Source organism: Microcaecilia unicolor, chromosome 13, assembly GCF_901765095.1.
Source record: "Microcaecilia unicolor chromosome 13, aMicUni1.1, whole genome shotgun sequence".
Lineage (NCBI taxonomy): Eukaryota > Metazoa > Chordata > Amphibia > Gymnophiona > Siphonopidae > Microcaecilia > Microcaecilia unicolor.
Genome location: NC_044043.1, coordinates 72244727 through 72264497, shown reverse-complemented (window position 1 = coordinate 72264497; position 19771 = coordinate 72244727). Strand labels below are relative to the sequence as shown.

Below are 19771 nucleotides of genomic sequence, written 5' to 3'. Positions count from 1 at the left end.
CCTCGTTATCCACCACTCAGCCACTGCCAGAAACAATCAAAAAGGCCAACACAAATCTGACATCCTGATGCACATTATATATATATATATAAAAACAGAACTTCTCCTGGGAATGTATGTTTTCTTAAAATACTTTTTTTTCTTTAAAGATTTATTCAGTAGTAGTCAGGCAAAACGGACTCAAATACACTGGCCTGCTCAATGGAAATTTTGATTGTGTCCACTAGATGGAACTATAACTCCATCAATATCAGGTCATACCTCTAGGGAATGATCCTGCATTTGAAAACACCTTTACCTCAGTGTGTTTCAGGCTAACTTTGTCAACATCCTGCTCTGCTTCTTCCTCAGTATCCCAGAAAATTCAATAAATACAAAATGGCCTACTTACTTTTAGATTCCTTTGCATTTTCAGTAGTCATGAGGTTTGCATCCTCTTCTCTCTGATAAGCTGTCAGACAAGCAGGATTGAAAGTCCAGGACTGGCCTCCAACCAAAACTCTCAAATCCCCATCGCCAAAAACCTTGATTACTTTCCCAATATGGCCCAGTACCTGCCATGGTGTGAAAGCAAAAAATAGAAAAGAGAAAAAATAAAAAACAGCTTTTAGCAGTGTCTGGTTCAGATGCTGACCGTTTGGAACACCAAATTCCAAAATGGTCACCACAGCATGAAAGAAAAAGAAAATGGAAACCAAGGAGAATGCGGCCTTCCAATAGCTCCCAGGACAACTAGCTATGAGGAATTCACAAAGTCACTTACAAGTAGCATTGACAGATTATTCATAAATTGGTTTGAAATGCCTTTGGGATGACCATGAAATGTATGAACAGTGCCAAAGTTCCAAAACTGCACTTTGAGCAGGAATGGCATGGAATAAGCTTGAAACAAAGACACTCCTTAAGCCACTACACTGAAACACATGGGGTATTATCTGACCCCCAAAACGTCAACCCAACACGAGAGCGAGAGGTTTCACTGAGGTTGTATTCTAGACCTGTAGGTTTCACATTTCTGTACACTCCACACTATGCCATCATGAGACGACTTTCTGAGAGCTGGACTGAAATCTGGGCTTGCGGTTATATGTTCTACACTCACAGCCAAATGGATATAATAAATCAGTAATCGATCTTAAATGATCTGATTTCAACTGATCACTCAATTGATTTTACCTGGGGTAATTAAGTAACCTGGGTAAACCTAAGGGTTGAAAAGTGCCTTGCAATAGACATTGGAATGGGCTGGGCCATGGCCCAACCAACATTTTGCCCAACATGGCATCAGCAACCAGAGTACTTGAAGGCAGGGCTAGAGATTGGGCCCCTCCAACTAGAAAGGTGTTCTGCTCCTCCTGCTGCTCGACCCCTTTGTGGGTAAGTGTACTTACACTGCTTTTACCTACACTGAAAGGGGTAGAGCTGGGGAAGGACGGAACCAGCCAACAATTTGTGGGGATTTAATTAGAAATTCCTGTGCTGACTTTGTTCCTGAGCCAAGCAGCTACAAAATTCATAGGTATCAACGTATTTATCACATTTTCCCACCTATTTGCAGGCTCAATGTGGCTTACATCAAACCATAGAGGCAATCGCCAATCTGGTAAATATACAAATACAATATAGTGATCAGGAAGTATCAACAGAACAAGGTATACAGGGGAAAAGGAGGGAAGGGAAAGTGTGTCCAAAATGGTCCATTAATTTGCTGTGTTGCAGGATGTAGGGACGTATGTTGGATCCTTGGGTGGGCCTTTCCGAACAAGCTGGTCCTGAGTGATTTCCTGAAATTAAGATGATTGTGAATAGTTTTTACAGCTTTTGGCAGTGCATTCCATAGTTGAGTACTTATAAAGGAGAAGGTGGAGGCATAAGTGGATTTATATTTGAGGCCGTTGCAGCTAGGGTAATGAAGGTTTAAGTATGAATGGGATAATCTGGATGTATTCCTGGATGGTAGGTTAATTAAGTTGGCTATGGGGCTCATTTTCAAAGCACTTAGCCTTCCAAAGTTCCATAAGTTTCTATGGAACTTTGGAAGGCTAAGTGCTTTGAAAATATGTATCCTGGGGCTTCTCCGTAAAGAATTTTGTGAACTAGGGTACAGATTTTGAAGGCGATTTGCTCCTTAATTGGAAGCCAATGCAGTTTCTCTCGAAGATGTTTAGCACTATCGAATTTAGATTTACCATAAATTAATCTGGCTGCTGTGTTTTGGGCGGTCTGAAGTTTCTTTGTAAGTTGTTCTTTACATCCTGCGTAAATTCCATTGCAGTAGTCTAAGTGGCTTAATACCATAGATTGTATTAGATTACGAAATACTTTTTTCGGGGAAGAAAGGTTTAATTTGTTTAAGTTTCCACAACGAGAAGAACATTTTCTTTGTAGTGGAATTTATTTGGCTTTCAAGTGATAGGTCGTGCGATCAATTGTTAAACCAAGTATTTTTAGGCTCTCTGAGATTGGAAGGGTAAGATCTGGGGTGATGAGTTGAAGGTTTGGAATTATTGTGTTCAGATGAAAAAGGATAAGGCAGTGCGTTTTCTCAGTATTCAGTTGAAAAGAGTTTGCCCATAAGTTCATGGTGTTCAGACCAAGATTTAATTTCATGTAACCAGCTGGCCCCAAATTTTTGAATGGAAACTTCATGGGGAATTTTTTTTGGAAAGCACGTTCATGACTAGAAAATGCAAGGGTCTCAAGAGCAAGAGCTAATCACAAGGGGAGGGCAAGAAGGGTAATCGCTCAGGGTGTCCAGCAACCCTTGCCTAGGGCACCAATTTTTTCCCATTGGTACCCTGCACACTGGGTTAAAAAAAAAAAAACTGCTTTAACTTAAAATGTGGAAAACTATGTCCAGAGTATAGATTTATAAAGGTCTGCCAGTAATAAAATATATATCTGTTGGTGTCAGCTGCAGGTGATTCACCAGATTCAGGCCTTCCTACTTATGGTGGTTTCATGAGTTGATTTTCCAGACATGATTTTCTGAATGTCATTGTTATGGGTCAACCTAAGACAATGTTTGCTAGTTACAGTTGTGATAGAATACTGCGACACATTTAGTCCGTGGGTTGGGTAGTCAGGAACATTACCACCAATTTTGAGGAGAGATTGCACTGGCTCCCAATGGAGAGAATGAGTTTGTTTAAAATCTTGGCCCTAATATTTAAGATTTAGAATTGTATTTGGCAGATTTCTGGCTGCATATCAACCCCCAGAAAAACTGGTTAACAAAGGGGTTGTTGTGGGTGCCTGCTCTGAAGAAGTTGCAGCTCACGTACCTTCAGGCCTTACACCAACTTTGTAGAATAACTTACACGAGGGGGTGCGATTGTAATCTGCAATTCTGCAAACAGGTTAAAGACATGGCTTTGGGAACAAGCTTTTGGAGATGAGCAAGGGTGTAGGGTCATGGCTGGGGTGGGCAGGAGCTTCCTGTGTCAGTGTGGGAAGGTTGGTCAGGTTGGGTTACCTAGAACTTTGGTGATGAATGTCATTAAATTAAAATAAAACGAAAAACTGTACTGCTGACTGGGGATAGGCCTTAATAAGAGGTATTCACGCCATCACCCATACCACCATCCCCTCAAAGTTTCAGCTCAATTGCTTTTCTTTAAGGGGCTAGGGTGGAGTCGGTCTTAGCTGTAGCTTACCTTTCATTTTTAACCCCCTTCCTTTTGCTCCTCAAAGAATCAATACCTGAGCCTAGATGTCAGCTTGGACACTGTAGACTGGGGGGGGGGGGGGGGGGGGGCATGTTTGGTTCTGCAAGGGTCTTTGTGCATCTACCTAAATTTAATTCAATTTCTCTAGGCAGAATGAATGGATCATTTTGTTCTTTTAGCACGACACATCACAATTTGCTTAAATTCACAAAAGAGTATGTGAACAGCCAAGTCTTAGGAACTTTCATAAGCTTTAAAAACGCAACTTTTTCTTCAGACATGGATTTTAAAGTATAAAAGTACTACTACTACTATTTATCATTTCTATAGCGCTACAAGGCATACGCAGCGCTGTACACCATACACAAAAAAAGACAGTACAATGCCATCGACAAATTGAATTCGTTTTCATTCATTTTATCATCAGGGCTGCTGCTTTAAATAGATAAGAGAAGCGGGTAGAAGCACTGCGTGGTAAACAGGGAGCACTCACAGGTGCCATATCATCGGTCCACTCCCCGTGGCCAGCCTGCAGCCTCTTCACTGTCTCCAAGTTATCCATCACACGTACCATATCACCAACCCAAAAGCTGTTGAGCTACAAGGGGGAAAAAAAGAATCAGAAAACTTGTTGCAAGATGGAAAGCAAACAAAAAAGCGAAGCATGAAGCAGGGAGAAAAATGGTGCAACTCGGGGAAACGAAAGTGAAAGGAGAAAACTGCTTCCCTCTGTAAACCCAAGACCTGCTTTAATTTGATTTGACTTTACAAACGTCTTAACATGGCCGACTTTCTAAAGCAGTTTACAATGGCAACATGCCTAGAACGCCACACAAGCAACTTCCTTTGGTGCCAGCTTTTCATGGGTGCTGGACTGCTACCACTGTTGCCAGGCCTGCATCTGAGCCTGCCACTTACGTCGTACAGCAGAGGTCCTGCACCACAGCAGCGACTCCAAGCAATAAAATTCAGCAGAGGGTCTGCAATGCCTCCCATGCTGAGACTGTGGTGCTCACTTGGTACCATGGGAACCTCTATGAGTGGTGGGGTGCCGAAGGGCCAGTCAGCATGAGAAGGCTTGCCAGTCCTGCGCTGAACTTAAGGGCTGTATCAGCATGGCAAGCAACAATGGAATGACTTGGCATTAACGGGAGAGGGGGAAGGAGAATGGAGGTCAATTTCCCTCTCCCCCTACCCACTCATTAATTGAGTCATTCTCCTCCCTTACTTTTAGGCACCAATAGTTAAAGCACTCATCTTTAGCAGCCTTGAGCAAAAGCACCTGTCTTCAGCAGATTTTATTAATCATTTCCCTCCCATAGGATTTGCAAGCAAAAAGATCATTGTTTTGTTTCCTGTGTCCTTTGCAGGTTTCTTTTTATAAAGTTTTCCTTCAGTGCAATTTTAATAAGAGGTGGCTGTACTTGTTATCCCAAACAATAACAAAAACAGCTCATGGCAACCCTCCCTCCCCCCCAACACGAGCGTCACCCAACTCAAACCTCTCCAATTCCCCCTGGCACCAACATCAGGCAATATGTAATCCTCCAGCACCACCACTGAAGTGGCAGCTGATCCCTCTGGTATTTATTGGGGATTTCGGTGGTATGGTATCTGGGCAGAAGCGAACTACCTTCACTCTGAGCCCCACTGCACAGATACAGAGACAGCTGTAGCCTCTGAACTGGAATATAAGAAGCTGGAGTCTTGGAAACAGATGGCTTTGAAGCACAGCTAGCAGGCGAGGGCATCCCAAAACTGACAGTCACGGCAGTTGACAATGTCTTTCAGACTGCACACGAATGGGCTGTTCTTATCCAAGAGGAAGCAACCTAGCATAAGGTTTTTCTTTGAGAGACCTATCTGAGCCTCTTTTGTAAGAAGTGTGTGTCTGTTGACAACAATTTTCTTACATTACCCCCACTGTCCCTCATCTGCCTGGACAACACCTTCAGTTACCTGGGCCCACGTATCTGCAATGACCTCTCTCTCATCATGTCCGTGACCAACCACCATTTCTACCTTTAAACAGGCTTTGAAGACTCATCTCTTTGTTGTCTCCTACTCAAGTTGTACCACAGTTTCCCTGTGTGCTTTGCCTCTAACCTGCTTGGTCTCCCCATTTCCCTTCTCCTGATCCTCCCTACTTCTGTTTAGTTACCTCTCCTTTCACTTTTTCTTTTTTTAATATTTGTAAACCGCTTTGAAGTCTGTGGCCAGGCCCCCTGCAGTATCTCAAGTTTGTGCAAGTAAATAAAATTAAGCCAGTTCCAGGAGAGAGACTTTTTGGCCAATTCCGGTTTTGAAAATTTCACCCTAAAGCAATGACTCTACCCACTGAAATCCATGCTGTAGGTCCCACAACGCATCACAATAAGCTTGTCAAAGCCTGGACTGGCCTAAAAATCTCCCTTTTGGAACTGGGTAACTTTGCTTTGCCAATGATTCTTAGAGAGAACTTTTCAGGGAAAGGCTCATAAGTATCCTGAAATGTTACTAAAGGTTTCTAGGCAAGAGAGGCTAATTTGCGGCCTTTATTTTCTTAGAGATTGTTTCACAAAATTTCTGAACTGGATCATTAATTGGAAACTCTGGATGTGGGAATTTCACACACAAATTCAGGATTGTAGGCCCAAAAATTCAACAAGGGTTCCAAAGTATTCTCCCCATAACTTACAGTGCTAGCAATATGGCACATTAAAAGCCTTTGAAGCAAGTCTCTAGAGCAGGTTCAGGAGGGAGACTAAGCCAATCCTGGATTTCCAATAACTTCATCCTGATGCATTATGGGACCTGTGACACCGATTTCAATGGATAGAATCAGGACTACATATCCCAAAATGTTTTGAGATGCAAGTTCAAAACCAGGACTGAGTGAATATCAAAGTCCCTAGCTGGGGTATGGGCAACTACTAGACAGGGACTCCCAAGGCTTGTATACTAGACAAAATGAAAAATAGAATTGATCAAGGTAAGTTTTAATGTCACTGTACCCCCAAGAAGTGCTTCCAAAACAAAAGCGTAAACAAGGATCACTGAAAGCAAAGAGCTTGACAAGAAGCTGAAATCCTGAGGTATCATGAAGCACGGCAAAAATCAGAAACCAAGTGCTTGGCTGGACAAAAAAACAAGACTGAAGCTCAGGTAATAAGTCCAGAGGCGGGGCAAAAATACCTAGGTCTGCCCTGGGCTGGTCCCCAGTGGGCCAATCAGGAAACAGGAACTAAGATTACCAAAAGTACAAGACACAGTCAGGAATGGGCTGGCCACAGCCAGATCCCCTGAAGGCAGAATGACTCCTCCTGAAAGACAGGTGCTCTCATCCCCAAGGGTCACTGGTTTGGGGCTCGCTCATGCTCAACAGTTATTAACAGTAATGGGAAAAAAATCCTGATATTTAATGACATGTCTTATTCTGTCACTTTGGCTTATGATAAGAAATGGCATGGGAAGTGTGTCAAATTAATGTACATCCCTACTCTCCCAAAAGGAGGGGTAGGATGGTGTTAACGTGCAAGTGTCTTAGACCAGAATTCTAGCAGACTTGGAGGAAACAGGACTCAGACCAAGATAAAACTGTCCAAATGTAGTGGTGGTGGGTATTCATAAGCTTTTCTAACCAGATATGTGCTTATCCAGGAGCGTCACCACCTGCAAAGAATGCTTTAGTGAAGAAATACTGGGTAGATTTCAGAACGCACTTGCGATTGAGTTTGGTGAATATTCATGATGGGGTGAGGATGGCTAAAGGTCCCACAAATGCCCTCCCACAGAATTGCGAATAGCATTATCAGTTATGTACCATCTATTGCCTATTCCAAGCTTAGGTTGGGGTCTGGGTGTAGGCACACTGGGGAAACTCATTACTGCTTCTAACACATCCAGCCTTTCAAGCACTCATGACTTTAGGTAGTCAGCCTGTACCTTGGTTAGAGCACCTGGGTGGAAGGTCCAGCGGGTCTCGCTGTTGTACTGTACTCGCACATCACCTCGGTCTGTGATTCTGTGAACGGTTCCTGTTTGGCCAATGAACTTTACAAGCAGAGAGAGAGAATCTTGTCACTGGCAAAGCAGAACTCTACTTTTGATTTAATTAAACGTGCTTGGCTATTTTCTCTGGGCTCCTGTGAAATACAAGAATTATGTTTCCACTACTGTAGAGTGAACACGGATTCTGAAGTACAAGCTAAGGTGCTCTTTTACTAAGCTGTGGTAAAAGGTGGCCTGCAATAGTGTAGGTGAGTGTATTGGGAGCATGCCGGGCCAGTTTTTACCGCATCTATAAAAAATGGCTTTTTTTAATGGGACGGGAAAAGGGCCTGCTGTAAAAATGAAACCGGCTAGTGCCCAAAACCAGCCTGAGCCCTTAACGCCACCCCCATTGATCTAGCAGTAAAGGCTCAAGCGCTACACGCTCTGTGACCGGTCATGATTACCAGCAAGACAGCACGCTGGTCTGGCGGTAGTCTCATTTGGGTGCGTGCTGCGCGCGTGTAGAGCCTACCACGACTTAGTAAAAGGGCCCCTAAATATTCAGGACACTGTCAGCTGTAGGTCCTCTGATGTGTTAATGGAATGAATGGTACCATAGTAAGATAACCCTGGTGTCACCCCTATGAGATAGGGTGAAGAGGGGAATGTTAATATATGTCCCAGCTTGAGACCCATCCACTGGAATAGTGGTGGGCCGAGTTATATAGTTTAAACTGCTGAAAAGCACTGACTAGGCCTAAAAATCTGATGATGGCCTTGTTGCTGAGCACCTGCAGAAGCAGGGCTGCTTGATAAGCCTTATTAGAATTTAGTGTGACATTTAAAAGCAGTGCAAAAGCCAAGATCAAGGAATTAATGGCTAAAATCCTAAAAAGTTTGGTTCAGAACATGGAGTCTGTTGTAGTTAAAATGGCTCCCAGAGTCACAAGATACAAAGAAACTGATCTATCTCTATTAGGAAAGATGTTTACAAGTCCGGAAATTGACGTTATTAAGTAATATCAGAAAGGAGGGGCAGGTGGGCACCTGACCTGCGGTTAAGTATGATTCATAGATGAAAAAAAATTAGAAAAAAAAAGTCTTTCTCCATTGAGTTGTATGGACTGCAAATACTTTATAAGGAGTGTGAATCTGAGTTAAAATCGGATTCTTTCCCCAACGCTCCCAGGATGTGTGCAACAGCTGGCAGTTTCATTTGGTGAGAATAAAGACTATCTTTATCGCTAAACTTCTCCAGTCTCAGTTTCAATCTAGTCGTCCTCTTTAAACTGTCTCACATAAATACTATACACATAAGTAAACTATCTTTCACTCATGTAGACTATGTGGGAACATAAATGGCCAAAGATTCACCTAGATCCTAGAAGACAGAAAGTTGTGGTCATGGGAATTAGATTTGAACTGCGCCTTCTTTCACCCCCCCCCCCCACACCTCCGTGTCCGAAGGCACTCCTTTGGACCCCTGCTCATCTCACCGTGGAAAGGGGTTCCGCGGAGGTCTAGAGAGGGGTGGATAAACCAACTCCTGGGAAAACAGATGCTATGTGCAGGCAGAGAACTGTAGCCAACGTGTGTACTGTCAGTTTCAGCTTAAGGATGGAGAATGGTGGTTTTATATACATGAACCCATTCTGCTGTCATCTGAAAGTAACTTATGAGCTACTACACATTAGTGTGTTCATGAAGTAACTTACAGAAACATTTGTCATTATTTATAATATATAAGCTGTTATTCAATGCTAGGCCTTAAAATAAACTGGCAATAACTTTATATAACATGGCACCATGCCCAGTACTGAATGAGAAGGAAGGGAGGGAGGAGATGGGAGGGGGAGAATGCCAATGGAGGTGAAAAGGAAACAGAGTGTGGAAGACATTCAGTTTCCACAGTTATGATGCTTGTTATTTTTCTGCCACTATCTTCTTAACCAGGATTATCTTCCATATCTATCCACTGTTACTGTAACCTAATCCATATAAACCACACTGAACTCTATTTAGGGGTTATCAGCGGTATATAAGACCTCACTTGTATTGTACTGCATCTATATAAATAAAGCAGAAAGTTTTGCCAAAAGGTTCATGCCTGCTACCTCTGCCATTTTGGGGTTCCATCCGCCGTGCCCTTCCTGCATTTCCCTTAGGATGTCCATGTCCAGCAGACATTTCACTTTGTCCCCGTGCTGAAAGGGGCGACACTCGGTGCTCTCTTTCCTCTGAATCTCTGCTGGCTTTCCTATATGTGGAAGGGATAGGAGAATGAGGAGTAAGAGCCATCATCCTGTCACACCCAAAGATCCATCCAAAAGTTGCACTGCAGTTTAACTAGAAGGAAATTTACCTTCCCTTATCCCCTTCTGCAGAGAGAGTGGAATAAGCATGATGGGACATTACAGTAGGAGAATTTTATGACGCATGCTCCTCTTTCAAAGAAAAGCAACCTTTCTCCTCTAACTTTTGCTGCATTTCAGGGGCCCATATCGCCAAACTCGCTTCTCAACACTACTTGATCTCCCTGTCCACTAAAGGATTGATATGCAAAGTGATTTAACTGGCCTGTTAAATCACCTATTCATCAGCACTTAACCAAGTCAGTGCCACTGAAAATAACCAGTTAGTACTGAACTCAAAACCAGCTATTTTGGGGCATTCTGGGGGTGGAGTTGACTATTGCCCGTTCAAGTGCCAATATTCAGTACTTAACCAGAGTAACCGCATAAACAGGACTGCATAAAAGTCAGTCCTATCTTTATGCAGTAACTCATAACCAGTTAAGTGCCGAATATCACAGTTAACCAGTTATGCATTAGTCAGCTCTGGAAACCTAGAAATTCAATGCCGAAGCCCAGAGACTGCCCAGCATTGAATTTCCAAGTTTAACGCTGGCAGTGGTTAGCAAAATGCTGATCTCTGCCAGCTGAATAATCGGGCCCTAAAAACATTTCCCACCCCTCTCCTGGAGGTACATCTATCTAGTCTGGTTTTCAGGAAAACCATCTCGATAGGTGTAGCTCCAAGACAGGGTTATCTGAGGACCCCTGGTGCACTCTCTTGTCCCCCTGAATGCTGCAGGGGTCTGGAGTTCTCTCTCTTACCAACGATCCCACGTAATCTGTCCACCCATAGATGGGCATCTTGTGTTCTCATTCACAACACAAAAACCTTATAGAGAACAGGGTACATTACCTGAATTAAAGAATAAGTTATCAATTTTGTACAAGGTAGTACCTGCTGTTTAGGAACATAACCTGGCACAATCAGTTAAAAGAGTAAAGGAGAAAAGGGTCATGAAGTTGATATGCCACCCTTCTGTGGTACAAGCGTCTAACCCTAGTGAGCTCACAATTTAATTATCCAATGTGGTAGCAGCTAAGAACGAACCCCTGAAAGGATGACTTCGTCTGGATGGGGCAGAGTCGTCTCCACCTATAAACCCAAGAGAATGGCCAAGACTACAAGCCCTGCACACACACCTAGCTTGGGTAAGTGGTCTTTGTAGTAGTAACCTCCAGAGGCATCGGTGACGCATTTAAGATCCACCTTCCCCTTGTGCCCCACTCTGTAGACGTTTGTAGTTCCGTCAGACCAAGTCACACTGGCCACGCTACGACCCGTTTCCACATCCCATCCACGGATATCCATCACCCGCCCAGCCTTTCCCTCTCCACCTGTGTTAAAAATTACAAAAAAAAGAAAGAAAGAAAACCATTAGAACTACGAGTCAAAAAAAGGCTTTAGACGTTCAAAATGAATTTTTAGCACAGCTAATCTAACAATTTTATCTTGCTGGAAGAGTAGTCGATACTTCAGTCCTCTTTATAAGGCTCTTTGGTGTAAGGCTGTTATTGTTACAACTTGGCTCTAAATTCCTTTGAATCTCACATCCAGTCAGATACATTAATCACCTACTGTGAATGTGACAAAACCATGTTTTTTTGTGGCATCAACCCTTTTCTACCTTTTTTTTTTTTTTTTAACACAACCTGGAAAACAAAAAAAAGGGGCCTGGGGGAAATGGAACTGGATTCTAAACCTCAGAGGTTTCAGATATGCTATTGTCTCCCAAATCAGGAGCTATGATCCTCTTCTACCCTGCTTGTTAATATAGTTACCAGACTGCCTAGATCAGAATGATTTAGGAATATATAGAGCACTCCAGATTACGCTTAGCTCTAGTATATCTAATGAAAATTTTCTTGAGCAGACTTGAGGTCTTGGTGGTGCAGCCCCTCAACATGAAGTCCAGATTGGACATATATGGTTAGGACGTGTTGGCATCTCCTCTCCAAACAGGAACACAAAAGTGAATGTCTGGACAACACGTCACAGTCTTGCAGGATGTCTTCTACAGAGGCTGACCTTTGGTGGCCCATTGATGCTGCCATGGATCTGAAGTTATGAGCCTTAACATGCCCGTCCAGGTTTAAGCCTGCTTGGCATAAGTGGGCTATCTAATTAGTGTGTTCATGGCTATGGCAGTCCCAGGTTTATTGGGATCAAAAGAAGCAAAAAGCTGGGTGGGCTTTCTAAGGGATTTAGTCCGCTTCAAGTAGGCAGATAAGGCTCTTTTGCAACTCAAGATGTGAAAGGTATAATCACCTTCATACACACATAGCCTGGGGGAAAATGACTGAAGGATCATTCACTGGTTAGTGTGGAAATTTGCTATTTACTTACTTTAAACACATTTATATTCCACTTAATCCAATCAAAGGCTTTTCAGAGCAGATTGCACTTAAACAGGGACTTAGGATGTATATGCCAAAGTCACTCTACTCTTGAAAAGCCTAGTGAGGGACAGATTGGTCATTAAAGCCTGGACATCACTGACCCTGTGTGCAGAAATGGCCATCACTAAAAGTCAAGATCTTCAAAGCATCTAAAAAATCTCTTCTTCAGTTAGGTTAGAACCACATTAAAAGTTCCAAGGCACATCAGGAAACCTGATGGAAAACGCCAACAGAAGCAAGACCTCCATGAATTTAACAACCAAAGACTGTTAAAAAAAAATTTAATTTACCTTTTATATGGTGGCGATATATGCCAACTGCAGTAAGATAAAACCCGACTGACAGATGTAGAAGCTATTCAAGCAGATTTTGTATGGGAAAGGAAAAAAGGGTTTAGGACCTTTCCATCACACCAGACACAAACCTCTTCTAGTTAATGGTGCTCATTTTCAAAGCGTACAGACGTAGAGGTGTATTTTCAAAGCACTTAGACTTATAAAGCTACATAGTAACCTATGGTACTTTGTAAGTAAGTGCTTTGAAAATGAACCCCATAGTAACCTATCAGTTAGTGGCATCCCTGCTGGAAGCCAAAATGATGAGAGACATCATCAGACAGATTCAGTGAACTAACATTACATGCTCAACATCTAGGCTGATAGAGCCAGGGCCAGGGGGCATGGTGCTGTGATGTAACAGAGTTCCCCAACCAGACTAGTTCTCTGATGGACAACTTCCACTGGAGGAGGAAATGTATCTGTTTTGGGTAATACAAAGCTACAAGTATGATAGGTCTCCAGTTCATTGAGTTTCAGAAGAATGTGTGTCATAAAGACTTGTAGGATATATGTAAGGAAGATCCTAACCCAATATATGAGGATGGCATTTGAGGCTGGTTTGCTGTGTATTCCTATTCTCAGGCTGAACAGAGGAGACAAACTGATCTATCATGAGTATTCCCTACTCATAGAATATCTGATTTGTTATCCCTCTGTCCAGAGATCACTCGTGTGGTTGCAGGACTTGACTCAATTTGTCCACTCGCAGGCACATAGGTCTGAAGGTTCTCATGTGAGAAGGCTCAGTTCCACATCCTCACAGTCTCCCAAATCAGGAGCTATGATCCTCTTCTACCCTGCTTGTTAATGTAGTTACCAGACTGCCTAGATTAGAATGATTTAGGAAAATATAGAGCACTCCAGATTACTCTTAGCTCTAGTATATCTAATGAAATTTTTCTTGAGCAGACTTGAGGTCTTGGTGGTGCAGCCCCTCAACATGAAGTCCAATTTGGACATATATGGTTAGGACAATTTGAATTTGAGAAAAGTGAAATAAGATGGTCCTGACAAGCTAGGATTGGCTAAGCCAGCAGGACAGGAGTCTCTGAGTTGTTGGGCAATGTGGACGGCATCACATTACCTCCGAGTGGACTGAATCTACCTAAGAGCATACGGTTAATGAGGCCCGTCTCATGACAAGATATGCAAAGAGTTACTATTGAAGGCCCAAAAACTGCAAAAGTGTTCCATGCTGATATCTTTTGACTCTTTATTTCTTCAACAACCGATACCAAGATGGTCATACTCTTTTGTGGAAGAAAAGCTTTTGCCTCAGTCATGTATAACAGAGCTCCTATTAACTCCAATTGAGATGAAGGGCTCAAATGAGACTTGGAACAATATATGATGAATCCTAATTACGCGAACACCCGTATAGTTGTGCTCACTGATTTTACGGCACCTTCCTGGGACGTGCTCTTGTGCACCCCCCTACTACAGATGATTGGCTGGCCATGTTTTTGTCTGCATAGGTGCGCTGCTACCATGGCTAGGCATTTTCTGAATATACATGGTGTTGATGCTAGGCCAAATAGCAGTACATGATACTGAAGCTGTTTCCCCATTATGAATCTGAGATAGTTCCTGTGACTTGCATAGTAACATAGTAGATGACGGCAGAAAAAGACCTGCATGGTCCATCCAGTCTGCCCAAGACAAACTCATGTGTGTATACCTTACCTTGAATTGAATTTGTACCTGTCCTTTTCAGGGCACAGACCATATAAGTCTGCCCAGCAGTATTTCCCGCCTCCCAACCACCAGTCCCGCCTCCCATCACCGGCTCTGGTATAGACTGTATAAGTCTGCCCCCCCCTATCCTTGCTTCCCAACCACCACCCCCTCTTCCCCCCACCTGCTCCGCCACCCAATTTCAGCTAAGCTTCTGAGGATCCATTCCTTCTGCAAAAGGATTCCTCTATGCATATCCCACGCATGTTTGAATTCCGTTACCGTTGCATGTATCCCTTTGTAGGTATAAGCTTCTTTCAGATCCAGGGAGCACAGCCAGTTTTTCTGGATTGTGTAGGGTAGTAAATAATGTAAATAAATAAATAAAAACATTTTAAAGTAATTAAGATGCCTAGGGAAATCATCTTGAACTTTTCTCTTAAGAGGAATTGTCCCATCTTAGACCAAAAGGCTTTGAACTACAGTCCCCTCGTTTTAATTTTGGGATTAGGAAATACTTGCTAAATATCTGCTGGCATTACACATGAAGGGATGTCTGGAACTGAAACATTAGTGCCCTGGAGTTCACCATCATTTGTTTATTGACAAGAAAAAAGTATCTCAGAGGACAAGTAGTATATGTGCATATATTTTCCGTCAGATAGATTAATTGCCTGCAGAATAACAGATGACAATCCCTACCCCCTTAACCAGTGACATGAAGCAGAATTGGGCTCATTCATAAACAAACATTTGTGTCAGTTCACTAAGGACAGATATAGTTTTCTGCTGTGGTTCTGTTGTACTAGCTGAGATCTGCTCACCATCTTGGTTTCCCCATTCCCAGTCGGGACCCCGGACCACCTTAGCACCTTGGAAGATCCCTCTGATTGTGATTCGGGGCAGGTTCTGTCGGGGACTCAGCATGACTCTGGAACACAAAGACAGAGGAAGGGAATCCCATTAAGGTTTAATTACGCATCTGTCCATCCATCAGTCCTAAACAGATGCGCGGTGTCCAAACCTGGAAATACCCCAAAGTGGTAAGACATTATGTTCAATAGTTTTAGCCAGAAGGAGCAGAGGATATATCCCCAAAATTGAAATCTCTTTTTGCACATGTAGAGGGCAGTTCTGTAACTGGCACCTGGTAGGAGTCTATTCTGTTCAGGAACATAAGAGGCAACTTTCCTTTACAAAATACAAAATGTAGCTGACTCAATAAATGCTTCAAACTTAAGCACCAGCACTTACGCCAGTCACAGAGCCGATGCAGTGTTAGCACCTAAAAGCCGTAGACATGCGCATAACTTCCAGCATTTTATGTTACACGCGTGAGAGTCCCACCCATGCTTCACCTATGTGTATGGCCATTTGTCAAACCACAGTTAAGCAGATATTTACAGAATAGCATTTAAGGAATTTATGCAAATAAAATGCCATCATTCTAAACATTTATATGTGCAGGTGGCATCTATATTATAGAATTACACCAGGTCTTTATATCCAGTCACTTTCTATGCTGATAAGCTGATAGAACTGTTATACAAATCCCGCCCCCCCCCCCCCCCCCCCCCCCCGTGAAAGGCTTTTCACTAGTTAATTATTAATAAATAGGATGAGAATGCAAAGTGGGAGGAGTGGCCTAGTGGTTAGGGTGGTGGACTTTGGTCCTAGGAACTGAGTTCAATTCCCGGCACAGGCAGCTCCTTGTGACCCTGGGCAAGTCACTTAACCCTCCATTGCCTGCCGCATTGAGCCTGCCATGAGTGGGAAAGCGCGGGGTACAAATGTAACAAAAAAAAAAAAAGTCTGTCTTATGCTGCATATGGGACACAAGAAGCTGGCTGCCATGCTTGCCCGGTTAGCATAATGACGGGGGGGAATACAAGTTGGAAGACCACCGCTTTCAGTCAAGCAGAAACAGCACCAGATTAGTGGCTCAAGTGGGAATATTCAGATAAGCTGATCCAAGTGAAATAAGTATGGTATTATTACTCTGCTCCCATTGTAATCTGCAATGTCTGGTAGGATCAGCATCTTCTTCTCAGGACAAAGATGGGGGAGTGCTAGAAGACAGGACTCCTCCTAATCATTTCTATAGTGCTACTAGGCATATAAAGCGCTGTACACATAGGCAGGTACTTTCTCTGTCCCTAGAGGGCTCACAATCTTTTGCACCTGGGGCAATGGAGGGTTAAGGTCACAAAGAGCTGCAGTGGGAATCAAACCCAGGTTTCCAGGATCAAAGCCCACTGCATTAACTTCAAATTCCCATATATAATGCTATTTGCAAAGCCCTTGTCCTGGTTAACACAAACGTGCAGCAGTAGGTGCATGCGCTAGATGAGCCATCACCTGGTAGTTTTAATATTGCAGAAGCCTCCTGGTGCTGTTTGGCCTCTGCTAAATGAGTACTTACGGACACGAGTGTGCAGTCTCATAGCGCTCAAATGCATGCGAGGCATCGTGCTTGTTGTTCATGTAGCACTGGGTGCACAGATCATAGTCAAAGCAGATCCTGCACTTCCAGCGCATGCCCCGGATCCCGTGCTTCTTGCAGCAGTCACAGATAATGTTAGGATGGCGTACGCCTGCAACGCAGAAGGGGGGGGGGGGGAGTAAATGCCAAGGAAATACTGGTGCCTCAAGCTGAGCTGCATGACTGCCGCCACACTGTGCGTGTGGTATTCAGTAACCTGTGTGACAGCTCAATTCACCTGACAAACCCTGCATAAAATGTGAGAATAATTCTAAAGATGCTCATTGCTTGTCCTGTCCTAGAGAGGAAGGCTGATGTTTCTAGGAATGTGAACTAGCAGAAACCAGGTAGTGTTTAAAGCACTTTAAAGTGCTGACGATTCTGTGCTTTGGTTTCATTTCTGTCAAGAATTTGGAAACACTTGTGGAACCCAGTAGGAAAAAAAAAACAGGAGAGAATGATTAGTTTGTAAAATTTCACCCATTTGTACTATTAGGCCTGAGTTCTGGGGCTGGTTTTCTGTTTCCACACTCACTGCCTCTCTTGATAGTCCTGGGGAGGGGATCCCTGGCTCTGTACTGCCTTTCCGTCAGTACCTCCACAGAGAGGGTCCCTCACTCACTTCTCTCCCCTTCAGGATCTCTCTCATTCACAATTTCTGCTTCCAGAGGCCTGGCAGGGAATCCATGTCCTATGGCAACTGTGCTTCATTAGACACCAATTATTTTCACAATAGTCGCTTTATCAGCCAATGCATCACATTTTTTCTTAAGAACACTTTCAACAGAATTACAGTTTTTAATCTTTTCAAACACACCTCAACCATGTGTGTAGGGCAACAGGAAATCCCCTAACAGAGCATCTACACAGGATATACTCGCTGTTAGAACATGGCTAATAAAAGCAAAAAGATGAACCCTTTTTACTGGGCTAACTAAAAATATTTTTGACTAGCCAGAACCTCCTTCCTCAAGTCAGGAATGCTGGTCAAAATGTATTTAGTCCAATAAAAAGGGGATTACGTTCTTTTTTCTGCTTTATTGTTTTTATTAATCTTTAAAAGTGGACTAACAACCACCACAACGCTTAACTTATGCTAGAACTCAGACATCCCCACTGGGGTAAAACTTCAGTAAGGTACACAATGCCTACACAGGCAAGACAATGTTACAAGCACATAGGGGACCTTTTACCAAGCTGCAGGAAAAAGGGCCCTGTGTTAGCCGGGGGGGGGGGGGGGGGGGGGCATTTTTTTCCATAGCCGGTAAAAGCCCCCCCCCCCACACACCAAAAAAGGGCCATGCAGCGAGATAACTCTTACTGCGTGACTATGCAGTGGGGAGCCCTTGCTGCCACACCTCAATTTTTGGGGGGTCCGGAGCCCAAAGGGGAAGGGGCACAGTTTGGCTCGCCTCCCCGTCACAACCCTAGCCCCGCCGTAACCCTACATACCTTAGCTGGCAGGGGTCCCCAACCTCTGTCTGCTGAAGCTTTTCTCCAGCGCTGTTCTCTGCACACTGCCTGCCCTGCTTTCCCTCACATTGTGTGCATGCTTGGTTTTAGTGAAACTGAGCATGCGTGACATATCGCAACATGAAGGCGAAGCAGGGCAGGCAATGATCAGAAAACGGAGCTGAAGAAAGGCTTCAGTTGGCGGGGGTCCCCAACCCCCACCAGCCAAACCAGGCCCCCCTGTTGCTAAACCACTGAAACACACGTATAAAGTAACTAAAAACTTCCATGTTGTAACATGAGCAAATGCATACACCTTACTTCCCCATATTTACACCTGTCATTAGACCATGACAGGACTTATTTACAGAGGGGATTCTTGAGCTTTCCACACCACTGATGACTCTCAAGTATAAGACGAGTCATTATCTGAAGGAGGGTTCTGCATGACCTGGAAAGATCACGATCATCATTTTAATAATTCTTACACTGGGCCAACAGGGGGTATTAGAACTTGCAAAAAATTCCATTTTCTCTAGCACCAACGTGGTACTAGTATTCTCTGCGGCACTAGCAAAGGAATATGTACACAAGCAAAACAGACTGAAGCAGGTGTCGTTTTCTCTTTACCGATTTGTGCATTATCGTATAGCAAGAGGTCATAGGCTCCTTGGAATCCAGTTCGATAATTGGTTCTTGTTCCATGATCCCACTGAACCACCACTGTTTTGTCTGGCGTCGTCGGGGAGCCTTGACGACCAACCTCCACCACAGTGCCAATGTTCCCTTCTCCATTGTCCTGGTTACTCCATTTCCAATCTAGTCCACGGACTACCCGCATGCCCACCTGCATACTGGCATAAGGATCCAAGTCCATCTCACCGCACCATTCGCCAGATTTGAGCTAAGGTAATCCAGGCAGGTGCCGTGTGGTCTTTATCTCTGAAAGAAAAGCATTTGAAATGGTTAAGAGAGCTTGGGAAGACCACAATGGCTTTTATCAAATATTATCCTTTACCTGCTCATCTTCCAATGTGGTATACATCATTCAGTGTAAAAAATGTGACGAAGATTTAATTTACATAGACATCACATGAAAAATGCCAGTGCCAGCCAGGATGCCACGCCTGTGGGGCAGCACTTTACAAAACCAGAACACTGTACCAGTGATTTCACAGTAAGAATCCTGAAAGGTAACTTTAAAACAATACAGGAACATAAGACATTTGAAGTCGGAATGATTAAATATTTTGACACCCACCAGACAGGACTTAAAGATCTGGGTTTTCTAGCCCATTATAAAACCATAAAAATGTACTGCTTTGTTTGTCACCCTCCTGTCTCCATGCATATCTCTCTGTCTCTCACCTATCCACCCCCATCCCATTAGACTGTCACTGAAATACTTTGATGTTTCACTTATATATACTGTCA

At 43.5% G+C, this 19771-nt stretch overlaps 1 protein-coding gene across 5 annotated transcripts in view; it reads right to left on the bottom strand.

Annotated features, from left to right (window-relative positions):
- Positions 1–19771, bottom strand: part of MIB2 (mindbomb E3 ubiquitin protein ligase 2) — a 70055-nt gene that overhangs the window by 22509 nt on the left and 27775 nt on the right. For 4 of the 5 annotated variants that reach the window (XM_030222221.1, XM_030222219.1, XM_030222220.1 and 1 more), the window contains exons 2-9: positions 18968–19279; positions 16826–16997; positions 15228–15334; positions 11135–11329; positions 9755–9897; positions 7593–7700; positions 4162–4266; positions 392–554 (exon numbers count right to left, since the gene is read on the bottom strand). In XM_030222221.1, coding sequence (XP_030078081.1) covers positions 392–554; positions 4162–4266; positions 7593–7700; positions 9755–9897; positions 11135–11329; positions 15228–15334; positions 16826–16997; positions 18968–19214 — 1240 coding nt within the window. In that variant the 5' untranslated portion in view covers positions 19215–19279. The remainder of the gene's footprint in view (positions 1–391; positions 555–4161; positions 4267–7592; positions 7701–9754; positions 9898–11134; positions 11330–15227; positions 15335–16825; positions 16998–18967; positions 19280–19771) is intronic. The other variant, XM_030222223.1, reaches the window with a different exon arrangement.